The sequence below is a fragment of the Rhinolophus ferrumequinum genome, chromosome X (assembly GCF_004115265.2).
Source record: "Rhinolophus ferrumequinum isolate MPI-CBG mRhiFer1 chromosome X, mRhiFer1_v1.p, whole genome shotgun sequence".
NCBI lineage: Eukaryota > Metazoa > Chordata > Mammalia > Chiroptera > Rhinolophidae > Rhinolophus > Rhinolophus ferrumequinum.
Window position 1 is genome coordinate 26,209,020 of NC_046284.1, and position 14,368 is coordinate 26,223,387.

The following is a 14,368-nucleotide window of genomic DNA, read 5'->3' on the forward strand; positions in this document are numbered from 1 at the left end:
ACAAAAATATTTTTGAGTAACTAACTTTTCATGTTCTTCCCTTTACTTTTTCTGTCCTTTAAAACCTATGAGTTGCTTGGGGAGACAGTCTCTCTCAACTTTATAACTTTAGAGACTCAAGAACTTTAAGGGTTTCCTGGCCCAGTTCTGGCACAACTAGCAGCCCATGAACGCTCAGCTTCCCCTCACTTGTGACAAAACTCACACAAATTGTCTTCCAGTCCCTGGAAGGTTTTCCCCTTTATTCCCTCCCCTTCCCGACATAACTGCACCCTTCCTTATCTCAATGAAATGAGTTTTATTTTTGATTGAACAGTCTTGGATAGCAAGTTTCTTTAAAAACTGTGTCGAGATGCAGAAAAAATGATTCTGCAAGTTATGTCAGAACAGATAAAGAAAATTGGACACAATTTTAACTTGTTTCATCAGACCTGCTATTTTGAAATTTCTCTCCTGCTTTTTTGACTCCTTTCCAAACAACAGATGTGCACGGACCTGCATATAAAAAAGGGGCCTCTCAGATTGCCCAATATTCCTAGGAACCCCAATCCACGGGCTCATTCAGAAATCTCGGGAAGGTAGGGGGTGGTGGTGGCCAAGACACTGATTCACAGTCAGTAGCTTGGTCCTACCAGGATTTTTGTTACTACTTACAAGAATCATAGAGCATGCTGTTATTTTATGATGTATTTAGATGATGTCAACAGACTAGCTTGGGGAATCACCTGTGAATGCCTCCTGCAGGATATAAATGGGCTCACTTGGAACTGGAGGCCTCTCTGACCCCCACACCAGGTCGACAAGGTTGGCTGTGATGGACACCAGCTCTCTGCCAGAGTCTTGGAGGGACTTGTTATAACTCTCCCAGGAGCCTGCAGAAACAGGAAGGAGTCACTTGTCTGCTGCCCATTTATACCTCAGGAAAAATTGTGACTCAAGCAAAGCTAGTCCTTGTCCACTCTGCCTCCTGTTCAGTTTCTGTAGGCCCAGCTGCCCAGAGCCTGTCAAAGCAGTCTGGCCCTCCTGGGTCATGTCCTCTCACCTTCCTCTTTCCACTTTCAAAGCCTAATTTCCTTAGCCCACTCCAATGCTGTCCACAGCCAATTGGCTAAGCTCATCTTATTAAATGCCAATGGTTATGGGGCCCTCTTTTGGTGCTATCCATTTTAACTGAGCTTCAATGCCATAGCCCAAAGGAATGGTAATGTTTAGGCCATTGGAAAAGCTGTCAAAGAAGCCAGTTCTGAAGTGGGAGCCTTTCAGTACATGTTTCTATTCTTGGGGGCAGGCTGGCCAGTTGGCTGGAGCTCCAGAGCTCATGAAGCTATATTCCTGTGGGGAGGGGACTGTGCTTCTTTACTCAGAATCGCTTTCAACTCCTTTGACCCTTCCACGCTGCATTCCAGAAGAGGGCTACCAAGTGATTCTAGTGCCCTAATTGATAGAGTTCCAGGTCACAGAGGATGGTTCTGGGTTTAAGTACATCCTAGTCTATTCATCCGCTAGATCTTAATGATTGCCTGAGTCTTATAGGTTGGATCTCTGCACTCATGACTTAAAATCTGTATTCGTTCTTTTAAACATATTTTCACTACATAATCCATGAATATATTTTTATTGCAAAATATTCTGTAACCACAAGTTCAAATACTCTAAAGAGTCGCTCTGACACTTCTTCTACCAAGATATGCTTTTCTACATCCTAGGGAAGCTGAGTCACCTTCATTGGTGTGGACAAATGTAGGGACTGAAGGAAGAACTTACCAATGGAGAAGAGGGAGGGGTCAAAGCCTATACGCCCCCCAGCAGAAATGTTGGTAAGGAGCCAGTTGACGATGGGAAAAGTGCCAACTGAGAGAAAGACAGGAAGGAAAACAGAGGTTACTTCCAGAGCCAGCCCTAGGCCCTCGAACTAGGCTTCTGTCTGTGAGTCCTGCCATGTGTGTCCTCCTTGATAGCAGACTCAAAGTTTAGGGATGGCCTCGAATTTCCCCAGATTCCCATAGGGACCCAGCATGGCCTTGCATGCACCCCTTACCTGTACGTCCCCAAACCTACTCCAGGTTCCAGGGCTTGGGGGACAAATCCATGAGTCCTTTTACCTTCTTTATGGAGCTCCCAGTTGCAGTCCATCTCCCGTTCAGCCTGGGTCCAGTAACGACTATCGGTCCAGAGACCTGCTTTCCCCATGGTCACCACTGCGGTTCCTGGGGCAGAACAGAGAAACTTGGAGGCAAGGGTGAAGGTGAGGGTCGTGGTTTTAGTTAGTGCATGTGCAATACAATGCTGGGTCTGAGAATGTCACAGAGGTCTCTGGGAAGAGTTTCTCTCATCCATTGGGAAGAAATGAGGCAGGAAATGTTAGAAAGTCTTGATGGAAACCAGAAGAAAGGGTGTCCTGGGTCAGGCATCTCTACTTTGTATTGAGAGCCTCTCCCAGGGGGAGCGTTATGACTTTTAGCAGGAGAAGTGGGGTCTGCTTTCGGCAGTCCAAAAGGGTCAATGCTGCATGTAGATGCTCTCAGGAAATATGGTGTAGTCAGTATCAAGACTCAGTGTCTTATATGGACACAAAGCTAGTGGCTTAGCTGAGGATAGGCAGAGAAAATAAACCCAGCAGCTTTGGCAAAGAGAAAGGCCCATGATGGGAAAGGCAAGGCAGCTTGAAGACGAGGGGAGGAATGTTTAAGGATCAAACAAATGAAGCTTGGATTCATTCAAGGGGCCAGAATTAAGATGGGAGGTTCTTTCAGAAGGTGGGACCCCATAAAGGGCTTCTACATTTGTGTCTCATTTGGCTATATGGAGTAATGCTGTCTCTTAAAGGAGCAGCAAAGTAAAACTTTGTCTGCAAGTGAGCCATTGTGTGAAGGAAAATCAGCAGGCTCCTCGTGGCTAGACATAGAAGTATCAACTGTCCCAGAAAAGGAGCCCAGGGAGGGCTAGTCTGGGCCTGGCTGCAGCAGAGGCAGTGAGCATGGGAGAGAAACCAGGAAGGCCGTCTGCCTCATGCAGAAGTGTGGCTATGAGACTGCCTTGAGGAACCTGATGGGGGAGAGGAGGCAGAAAGAATAACAAGGGGTCTATGGACACTAGGTCTTGGGATCCTTGGCTCCTGATAACCAGCTATGCCAGGGTATCTGTGACCACCTCTGGGTCGAACAATAGAAGCAATCAGAGCAGGGTAATTGCTGTCACCTGCAGACCCTGTAAAGCCTGTAATCCACGCACGTCGCTTGTCATGTTCGCCAATGTACTCGTTCTAGGAAATCAACAACACCATCATTAGCCTTCTTCATGAAGTCGGACTCCACATAGAAGGCTCCCAACCATATCCCAGTTCTTTCTGGTCAGATTTATCCAGTCCTACAAGCCCAGGCATGCTGGGTAATATCTTCCAGGAAGCCCTCTGGAACTCCCCCCAGTTCTCAGGATCTTCCCTTCCTTTAAGCAACTGTATCTCTTGGAGTCTAAACCCCACAATCTAGCACTGGACTGTTCTGCAAGGGAGTCTTGTCTACCCAGCCAGAATGCAAATTCTGTGCAGTCGAGGATCATATCTTTTGGTTCTGGGATCATGTCTTTTGGAAGGGTTCTCCCATCCAGCTGTCCCCCTCCCTCCCCAGTCTAGCACAGTACACTGAGTACAACATAAATAACTTCTGAAGAGGGCTTTACACATTATTGTATTTTGACCCTCATAATCCTCGGAGACAGACTGCATTATTCCCATCTTGCAGAAGAGGAAACTGAAGTTCAGACACTTACCCAAGGTTCTTAGCCTTTCCCAGCAGGTGGGAAAACTAATTCAAATAATCTTACTGACACTGAAAATTCCTTCTCTTCCAACTGGGCTGGTGCTGGGAAGGTGGATGGGGTGGAAGTGGAACCAGTGGTGGGAAAGAGTGGGATGGGTAGGCAGGGGAACTGCTTTGGGAAAAATAGTTCTTCTTCAGACCATCTTGTTTCCTGTCTGCTCTCTCTCCCTCAGCTTACACCCCAAACTCACGTAGTCTGGGGCTCTGGATAATTTCAATGTTCCATCCATTAGGTTATGGGAAGGGCTGTGCTAGAAGGGAGCTTAGCATTCTTCCAGTCCAATTCCCAGCCCACATTCTAGGGTAGGGTACCCTAAACATTCATTCTGTATCTGCCATCTAGGAATTGATCAGAATCGACTCTGAAGTTGTTTATAGTTTTATTGCCTGAGGTCAAGAAGATTTGGCAATGTCTTCTCTCCAGTGTAAAGGATTACATTCTTTCGGCTGCCCCAAACTCCTGTGTCTAAGCTCCCCACTTCTTTCCTTTTGCCTGTCAAATCCTGTCTCTGCCTTCAGGAGTCTTAACAGCCTTCTGTTTGTGGCCTGTTCTCATAGGCTGACCAGGTGTAGCACAGAGGGCAAGGGTGGGGGCGAAGCCTTCCCTTACCATGTGAGCATCCGTGTCCGGGATGATGTAAGCAGAGAGATTCCTGGTGGACATCTGCTCGCGGAGGGCTGTAAGCTGTGCTGTGGTATTGACCGCAGTCATTGGAAGGTACTGACATGTGACAGGAAGACACCAAGACACACACACAGACACACATTGCTTAGAGAAAGTAATGCTGGAGGAGCCACCAGCTTCTCTTTAGGCAGGGGTTTGGGTGGGTAGGCTGGGACAGTGTGGAGAGGAAAATGGGGTGGCAGGGGATGTTACAGGTTGGTCTAGGTTAAGCTGCCTGCGCTGAGTGGAGATGGAGGTATTGAAGAGCTTAGAGAGGGGTCCTTTGTGATAATAATGGGACCTGAGTCTGGGATGGGGTGTGGGTGAGTTACAGGGATCTGAGCACTGGCACTGGGTCAGGCTGGTGGAATCGTCTCTCGTTGGATACCTTGGGGGTGATGTTGACAATTTAGCAAATAAAAATACAGATGACCACCCAGTCACATTTGAATTTCAGATAAACAATGAATAATGTTTTAGTATAAGTATGTCCCATGAACAATTTGGGGTATAGTTATATAAAACATTTTGCATTATTTGAAATTCAGATGTAACTTGGCATCCTGTATTTCATCTGGCAACCAGAGACTTTTTCAAGTTTCCACTCACTGGTCTCCAATGGCAGAGGAGAGTAAATGAGTACCCGAAGTAGTTTGGGACATTGTCCAGAAAGATCCTCTCCGAGATAAAGGCTGCTTTATCTTTAAAATATAAAACATATTTTTGTTTGTTTGTTTTGTTTTGCCTTTGGTTCACAATACATCCATATTTGTTTTAATGTAAAGGTAGTGTGGCTGGCCCACCACCTACCTGCCTTAGTAGTCTCATAAAGTTGACATTGCAAGCAGATGTACTCCTGAGCCTTAGTGGCTGTTGTTGGCGGTCTCACTAGCTCTCACCTTTTGGCCCACCCCTGCCTGGAGAAGCTCTTTTGCCATACTCTGGTGGTGGAAAGAATCGCTTTGGTCTCCAGCCAGGGAGCTGATGACCTTTCAACTTCAGTCTATTGGGCCTTTTCCGGGTCTTCACACCCTAGACCTCCCTCTCTTTCCCTTCTGCTGCCTCTTCTAGCCTTCTGTCTCCCTTTCTCCTCCCTTCTGTGCCTTCCCCTTCACTGTTCCTTTAGAATTTTGTTTTCCTTTTCTCCCATCCTCCTCCTGGTCTCTGCCTGACTCAGCCAAAGTTTAGTTAGGGGTCTCCTGCCCTCCTTCTTGCTCCTCCTCCCTCCCTCTAGCAGGGCTGCCCAGGCCCAAGAGAGGACTATAGTAGATAACCAGCTTTGAGAATGGGTGGGAGGGAGGAATGGGGGTGGATGTTAGGCACATAAGAATGTGCTGCCTGCCCTGAGGGATGTTAATCAGAAACAGTGACCCCAGAGTACAGAAATCAGGAGAAAGGCTGGAAGAGGGAGAGTGTAGCAACTGAGCCAGTGGGAGAAGGGGAGGATGATGGGAGCTGTGGGGCAGGGCTGGGGCAGGTTGGGGTGTGGGGGTGCCAGGATGGGGGCCAGGGCGGGGCCCAGCCAAGGCCTCACCTGAGGGCTGGTTGAACAGTTTCTTACATCCTCTGTTTTTAGGTCCACTGGCTTTGGATGGCCCCAGGTATAAGCTAGAAACCAGAAAAAAAATCCAGGGTCACTTGGAGATCAGATAGTTTCTAAAGAGCACAGGGACATGTTCCCCAACCCTCTTCCCCATCCCTGCAGGGCCTCCATCCTTTGAAACACATGATGCTGTCTAACTCTTCTTGAGGATAAAAATAATTACATTTCATAGGAAATCAGGCTGAATTGGATGGCACCCTGGGTTACAATCAAAGAAACCTGATGCATCGACAAGTGGTTGTCATTTTTAGATGGGTTTTAGTGATCATTAAATCAATTTTTTTCTTCTAATCCAATTGGGTCTTTTCAGGGTCTACCCAACTAGAAAAGTCGTGTATAAATTAAACTTTTGTAATCAAATTTTATTAGAAATGCTCTAGAGGATCTCACTAAGTAAACACCACAACTGCATTTTACTCTTATATAAATCTAATTTTAGGTGTGATCAAACAATATGGTGAATGTTTAAATAAAAAAAAATTATTACAGTAAAAGACACATTGCCATTAATCCACCTCAAAATACTCCCCATCATTCTTGCCACTTTCTGAAGCAGTTCTGGAAGTCCCTTTCCATGAGTGTCGTTAGTTGCACTGTCATGGCTGCCTTGATGTCCTGAATCATTTTGACTTTGGGGAAGAGCCAGACGTTGCACTGTGCCAGATCGAGTGAATAAGGTGGGTGTGGACATACTGTCATGTTTTTATTAGACAGAAATTGCCGTATACCAGAAGCGATGTGTGACACGGAGTGTTGTCATGATGGAGGATGATTTACATCACAGTTTAAAACACACCTTCTCTCAACTGTAGCTCACACCCGACTGACTGCACGGAACAAGTTGAAACTTGTCACACACTGATACTAAAGTTTGATTCACCACTTCTTGTATTGAAGATCCCTGCCTTTCCCTTGGACGGCACGTGGCAGCAGCATTGACTGTATTTTGTGACCACAACGGAAAGGCTCCATGTCACACATTGCTTCTGGTATGACAATTTCTATCACAGAAAAATAATTACAGTGTGTTTTCATCCACCTTATTCACTGGATCTAGCACCTTGCAACTTCTGGCTCTTCCCCAAAGTCAAAATGACCATCAAAGGTAAATGTTTTGAATTGATTCAGGACATTGAGGCAGCCACGAGAGCACATCCAAAGACACTCACGAAACAGGACTTCCAGAACTGCTTCAGAAAACGACAAGAATGATGGGATAAGTGTGTTTGAAGCGAGGGGAAGTATTTTTTTTTAATATAATTGATTTTTGTTTTATTATTTATTTATATATTTTTTGTTTCAGGTGTACAAAGCAACATAATAATTAGACATTTAAGCCCATCATAAAGTGATAACCCACCCCCCAAGCTACTACCCCTTTGACATCTTATGTAGTTGTTATAATACCATTGACGATCTTCCCTATGTTGTATTCTACATCCTGTGGCTGTATATACCTATATATTTAGTTATAGTTGACATTCAGTATTATTCTACTTCAGCTCTTCAAGTGTATCGCACATTGGTCCGGCATCTACAGAGTCTATGACGTGATCCCCCTGATAAGTCCAGTGCTCATCTGGCACCTTACATGATCTTTACAGCATTGTTGATTATATTCCACATACTGTATTAACTATCAATTTGTATTTCTTCATGCCTTCATCTTTTTCACCCTGTCCCCAACCCCATTCCCATCCATCACCCTGATAGATCTAGTACCTATCTGGCACCATGCCTAGTTATTACAGTATTATTGACTATATTCCTTATGCTATACCCTACATCCCCATGACTACTGTATAACAACCAACTTGTACTTCTTTATTCCTTCCCCTTTCACCCATCCTTAACCTCTCTCCCATCTTAAAGAAGTCCCTCTAAGATTCCTTGTAATACTGGTTTGGTGGTGATGAACTCCTTCAGCTTTTTCTTGTCTGGGAAGCTCCTTATCTGTCTTTCAATGCTAAATGACAGCCTTGCTGGGTAGAGCAAACTTGGTTGTATGTTGTTGTTTTTTATCACTTGGAATATTTCCTGCCATTCCCTTCTTGCCTGCAGTTTCTGTTGAGAAATAAACTGACAGTCTTAATAGAGGCTCCCTTATAGGCAACTAACTGCTTTTCTCTTGCTGCTTTTAAGATTCTCTCTTTGTCTTTAACCTTTGGCATTTTAATTATAATGTGTCTTGGTGTTGGTCTCTTTGGGTTTATCTTTTGGGACTCTCTGTGCTTCCCGGGCTTGTATGTCCATTTCCTTCACCAGATTAGGGAAGTTTTCTGTCATTATTTCTTCAAATACATTTTCAATTCCTTGCTCTATCTCTCTTCTTCTTCTGGTACCCCTATAATGCGAATGTTGGTACACTTGATATTGTCTCAGAGGCCCCTTAAACTATTCTCAATTTTTTGGATTCTTTTTTCTTTTTTTTTAAATTTTTTTTTATTTTTTTAATTTTTTTTAATTTTATTTTTTAAATTTATCGGGGTGACAATTGTTAGTAAAATTACATAGATTTCAGGTGTGCAATTCTGTATCACATCATCTATAAATTACATTGTGTGTTCACCACCCAGAGTCAGTTCCCCTTCCATCACCATATATTTGATCCCCCTTACCCTCATCTCCCACCTCCCAACCCCCTTACCATCTGGTAACCACTAAATTACGTTCCCCAGATTAATTTTCAAACTCCGTGGCCATCCTGTGGATTTTTTTTTCTTTTTGTCCTTCTGGTTGGATGTTTTCTGCTACCTTATCTTCTACATTGCTGGCTGGATCCTCTGCTTCATGTAATCTATTGTTGATTCCCTATAATATATTCTTCATTTCCATTATTGTATCCTTTATTTCTGACTGGTTCTTTTTTATGGTTTCTATCTCCATTTTTATGCTTCCTATCTCTCTGTTGAAATTCTCCCTGAGATCATTGAGCATTCTTATAACCAGTGTTTGGAACTCTGCATCTGACAGATTGCTTGTCTCCTTTTCACTTAGTTCTTTTTCTGGTGCTTTGTTCTGTTCTTTTATTTGGGACATGTTTCTTTGTCTCCTCATTTTGGCTGCCTCCCTGTGTTTGTTCCTGTGCATTAGGTAGGGCTGCTATGTCTTCCGGTTTTAGTAGAATGGCCTTATGTAGTAGGTGTGCAATGAGGTTCAGTGGCATAGTCTTTCTGGTCACTTGAGCCACACACTCCAGGTGTGTATCTTGTGTGCGTTGAGCCTTGGTTGATAATTACACATAAATGTTAGGGACTGACCCTTGGGCTGGCTGGTTGTGAGGACTGGCCTTGACTACAGAAGAAGAGTTGTTGTGCAGGAGCTGATCCAATGGAGCAGGATCTGCCTCAGCAGGACTCTGGTGCCTGCCCAATCCACCCCTTGTGTGTGTCGTAGTTGGAGGCAGCTGGGTGATGCTCCAGCTTGTTTTGAAGCTGGCCACTGGGAGCGCCAGCCGCAGGACCACCTTGGAGGGGATCCACTGTAGGTCTACTTTAGCTACAGCTCATGCTCTACCCAGGGCCACCGAGCAGGAGCCAGAAAGAAATCCACAGATGGCTGCTGCCCATGCTGTGCTTGGAAGAGCCTTGGGAGGCCAAGATGCTGCCGCTAGTGCTGGCTTAGGGCTGCTCAGCCAGAGGTACAGGACATGCTCAAGCCAGATGCTGCTTGTCTGGGTTCTGCGAACCTTTGAGAGACCCTAGGAAAGTGCAGCTTGAGCCAAAGCAGGTGGTCTGCATGAACAAACCACTGAAAGCAGCCTGGGTGTGCCCAAAATTTGGGCGGGGCCATGTCTCAAATCACTAGAGCGAGGCGAACTAATGGTGGAGACTTAGAAATGGTGGCAGCCTGTGTCTGCATGCTGGGAGAGGGGAGAGCTCAACAAAGAAACAATGGTCTCCACCAGTTTCCCTGTCCAGGAGAAAGCCTCCTCTCCAGCCCCTGTCCCAAGCCAGACAACTCATTTCTACCCCCATATGTCCCTGCTTCTTTTCCAGCTACTGCCCCAGCGCTGGAGCTCAGAGCAAGTGATTTCTTTGGTGGGTAAGTCTGCATGCAGTCCCTTTAAGAGGAGCACCTGGGGGCTGGCCCGGTGTCTCAGGTGTTTAGAGCTTCAAGCTCCTAACTCCGAAGGCTGCCTGTTCAATTCCCACATGGGCCAGTGGGCTCTCAACCACAAGGTTGCCAGTTCGATTCCTCGGGTCCCACAAGGGATGGTGAACTCCGCCCCCTGCAACTAAGATTGAACACAGCACCTTGAGCTGAGCTGCCTCCCGATGGCTCGGTTGGAGTGCGTCCTCTCAACCACAAGCTTGCTGGTTTCGACTCCCGCAAGGGATGGTGGGCTGTGCCCCCTGCAACTAGCAACGGCAACTGGACCTGGAGCTGAGCTGCGCCCTCCACAACTAAGACTGAAAGGACAACAACTTGAAGCTGAATGGCACCCTTCACAACTAAGATTGAAAGTACAACAACTTGACTTGGAAAAAGTCCTGGAAGTACGCACTGTTCCCCAATAAAAGTCCCGTTCCCCTTCCCCAATAAAATCTTAAAAAAAAAAAAAAAAAAAGAGGAGCGCCTGTGAGTGCAACCGCACTCAGTCTCACTCAGTCACAATGTCCTCTGGTTTTCACAACCAGAAATTATGGGGACTTCTCTCCCCAGAAGTGGAACCCTGGGCTGGGGTGGGGCTGGGACTTCTAGCTCCTTTAAGGGGTGGCAGGGACACCTATAGCCGAAATAGCCCTCCAATCTTTAATGGTCACACGCGGGTGTGGGACCAGACCATTCTGCATCTCTGACCTTCCCACCAGTCTGGAGGTGGCTCCTTCTGCATGTCCTTAGTTGAAAGGCTTCAGTTCAGCTTGATTTTAGGTGCGTCTCAATAATGGTTGTTTTGTAGATTAGTTGTTATTTTGATGTGGTTGTGAGAGAAGGTAAACGCAACGTTTACCTACTGTGCCATCTTGGTTGTCCCCCTATCACGAGGGGAAGTATTTTGAGGGGGATTAATGCCAATGTGTCTTTTACTGTAATAATTTAAAAAAAATTAAACATTCACCATAGTTTTTTATCACATATTATATATTAGGTTAACTTAAATTCAAGGCCCACTTGTACCATTTATAATCCAAATCTCTGGTATTTTTAAATATATAAGACAGGCAATCTCAGTCAGACATTGTCACCTGATGGGGAAAGGTGGGTTAGCATTAAAGAACTCCTACTATGTGCCAGACCCTGAAGTCAGTGATTTATCTATAGCATCTCATTTGATACTTGCAACAACTCTGTGAAGTGGGTATTATTGTCTACTTTCTATAGAGGAGGAAGCTAAGGCCCAGGTAGGGCTTTACCCCAAATTTGGTGTGACCCAAAGAGTCATCCAGTATTCATTGATCATTGCCCAAGTACCTACTCTATGCTAGGTACTGGACTAAGTCCGACAGGCTCTGTACCCTGAATCTCCAGTGGTTTCTGATAGTCCTTTCTTTTAGCCTAGCCCCCCAACTTTTAGGGAGGATCTCTCCAGAGGGTAATGAGGGACTGAGTATGGGGAGGTACTATACTTTTACTTTCTGAGTAGGTTGAGCTACAGGAGGAAGGAGGGTGGATAGGGGTGTAACATCATGAATGCCCTGCTTGGCTGTCTTGGTCTCATAAAATCCAGGGGGAGATAAGATGCATACTGTTGATTTAAGAAAATGAATCCTTATTACTGCATGAACAGATCTCTGGCAAAAGGTGCTAACACACCAACATGAGAAGCAAAACTTAGCCAACCTATGTCCTCTGGACACCCAGATTGCTTTTCTCTGAGGCCTGAGCTGTGGTTCCAAGGGTCAGGCTCAGCAGCTGAATCATTCTATGGTCCCTGGCACAGGCCCTGGCACTTGAGAGGTGCTCAGGAACTGGGTGCTGAGCAGGGTCCTCCTGACAGAGAGCAAAGGGAAGGGAGGCTTCCCTAAGGCTGGAGGTGGAGAGGGTGTGGAGGATGCTAAGCTGGGCACTTAGTTGTGACCAAAGAGGACAAGCAGGGCACCATAGGGGTAATGAAGACCAAAGTTAATTAGGCTCCTCCGAGCCCTCTTCTTGATTAGGCCTTGACTTTGGCCTTCATATCAATCCTGTTTTTGCTGGGCCTGCATTGCCCAGTCTTAGCAAGAATCTTGCTAAGTCAGTTTAGAGAGAATCCCCAACCCTTAATATCTGATCAAATTCCCCACACCCTACCCTTGATATCTGATCACCTTGGCTTGCCTTCAACAAGAATCCTATTAAGTCAGTGTAGCAAGATTCTCCCTACCCTTGATGTCTCCTCTTAGGAAGTTTCTATCCTCTGACCCCCTCACTCTGCTCACTGGCCATCTTTGCTGTATTCGGAGATGAGCCTGATCTTTCTCCCCTGTTGCAGTGCACCTATTACAATAGTCTTGAATAAAATCTTCCTTATTTTTTTAACAAGTGCTAGAATCACTTTTTCTTTAATAGATAGGAATGGAAACATGCCAAACCAGACTTGACCTGAGTCTTGAGGGCCCCAAGGACTGGCCCTGGGGTTCTTCTTCCTCAAGATGGAGAGGGGGAACAAGAAATAAAGAGATAATCTGGGCCCCAGCCCTCACTCCAAACCTTCCCAAGCCCAGTAGGGGAGGCCAGAGCTGCTTTCCTGCTGGACCTGCCTTCCCAGCATACAAGGGGAGGTTGAGACGGGGATGCACATACCACAGAGGAGAATAAGCCAGGAGCAGCAGCGCCAGGAAGCCAGAGCCATGGAGTCTCCAGATGCTGGTGCTGAGTGAATAGAAGAACAATGGAGAGTGGGCAGGTCTCTTCCTTCCCTGGCCTCTCCCTCCAGTGCTTTCCGGGACAGGAACAGCAAGGGGGTGGGGACTGGCGTTAGGGAGGAGGTGTCAGGCTGATGGATGGAAAGTCCCCTTTTGATCTGTTCTTTCTGAAGGCTCCAGGAGTCAAAATGGGCAGAGAATTCTCTGCTGGCTTCCAGTCACCTGGAGTAAGGTGTGGCCTGCTCCGGGCAGAGTCCAAAGATCTCTGAGACAAAGGAGCAGCAGCTGGTCTCAATCAGCCCGCTTCTACCAGCTCCCTGTGTAGCAGCCAACCTCAGCTATTACTGAATTCTGTCCCCCTCCATCTGGCAAGCTGTTTCCCATTAGCTCCCCCACTCTGGGCTCTGGCTACAGTTCCACTCTTCTTTCAAGATGGATGTTTATTGTTCCTCCTCTTCCGAGCTGGCCTGTCTCAGAAAAAGCCAGCGTCCTCTCTCCCTGGTTCCTGGGAAGCCCCACTGCAGCCCTTGGGGAAGATGAGTTTAGCTGGAGAGTTACTTTCTTGAGCTGGGATGAGATCCCCTCAGAAGAGCCCACTCTGTAAAAGTGCTGCCAGCCACTGGCAGAGAGGAAGACTGTCCTTCTCTTGGGGCTGTTAGTGCCATTCACCCCTGAAAAGAAACAAGGCCCAAAGGTTTATTTGGAGGGATAAAGAGACGCCACTGAAGAGGGAAGAAGACCCAGAAAGGGGAATTTGGGGGCTCCAGAAGACAAATTTGGTTAACTAGACATGGACTTTTTGCCATAGCTTCTAGAACAGGGCTTTGGTTTCCCTGCAGTCACTCCTAACCAGCATGACTTCCTACGGAGGAAGTGGAGAAACTGAGGCCAGGCTTGTCACCACACACTTTGCATCAGAGGACAGCTCATTGCACCAGTGTCAAAGCAGCTCCCAGTAAATGCCCTCTAGAATCCTCAGCCAGAAAGGAATACTTCCAAGAGACAAACAGACCCAATGGACATGTGCTAACCTAGCCTGGAGGGCCACAGAAGCAAACTACCCATTCCTTTTTTATTTTATTTTAAACGTATTTACACTCTGCTTATGTCCACAAGTTTAAGGCAGCTTTCAAAGGATCCATCCAAATACAATAAAATAGACCATTTTGAAGAAGGAAAGGGGGCCTTCATGGGACTCCCTGAAGGAGAGGAATCTAAATGAGAGAGGAGTTTCAGTGAACTCCACTTCCAGGAATAAAAGCTGAGGGCAGGCACAGGGCCTCACAGGATAGACTGGGGACAAGCACTGCAAGGGCCCTGTGTGATTCTGGGACTGCTGACACTCCCGCTGTCTTTTCCCTGCCTCCTCCTCACTCCACTCCAGGTTGAGAATGAAGTTATTCCCAGAGACCAGAGAACTGGGGAAATGCCCCCCTCAAAGGCCCTTCCCTCCCCCTCTGCACCATATTAGCCATCCTGAAGGGCAAGCAGGTCG

The 14,368-nt window shown here is 46.4% G+C and overlaps 1 protein-coding gene across 8 annotated transcripts in view; it reads right to left on the bottom strand.

Annotated features, from left to right (window-relative positions):
* XPNPEP2 (X-prolyl aminopeptidase 2) overlaps positions 1-13,065 on the bottom strand; it is a 42,621-nt gene extending 29,556 nt beyond the window's left edge. For 6 of the 8 annotated variants that reach the window (XR_004423201.1, XM_033108096.1, XM_033108115.1 and 3 more), the window contains exons 1-7: positions 12,812-13,041; positions 6,017-6,090; positions 4,429-4,539; positions 3,199-3,262; positions 2,103-2,207; positions 1,765-1,851; positions 726-872 (exon numbers count right to left, since the gene is read on the bottom strand). Coding sequence is in view for 7 of the 8 variants with exons in the window: in XM_033108096.1 (XP_032963987.1) it covers positions 726-872; positions 1,765-1,851; positions 2,103-2,207; positions 3,199-3,262; positions 4,429-4,539; positions 6,017-6,090; positions 12,812-12,860 (637 nt within the window). In the remaining variant the exon portion in view is untranslated. Of the gene's footprint in view, positions 1-725; positions 873-1,764; positions 1,852-2,102; positions 2,208-3,198; positions 3,263-4,428; positions 4,540-6,016; positions 6,091-12,811 lie in introns of all 8 variants that reach the window. The other 2 variants (XM_033108077.1, XM_033108105.1) reach the window with 1 other exon arrangement.
* Positions 13,066-14,368: the final 1,303 nt, after the last annotated feature.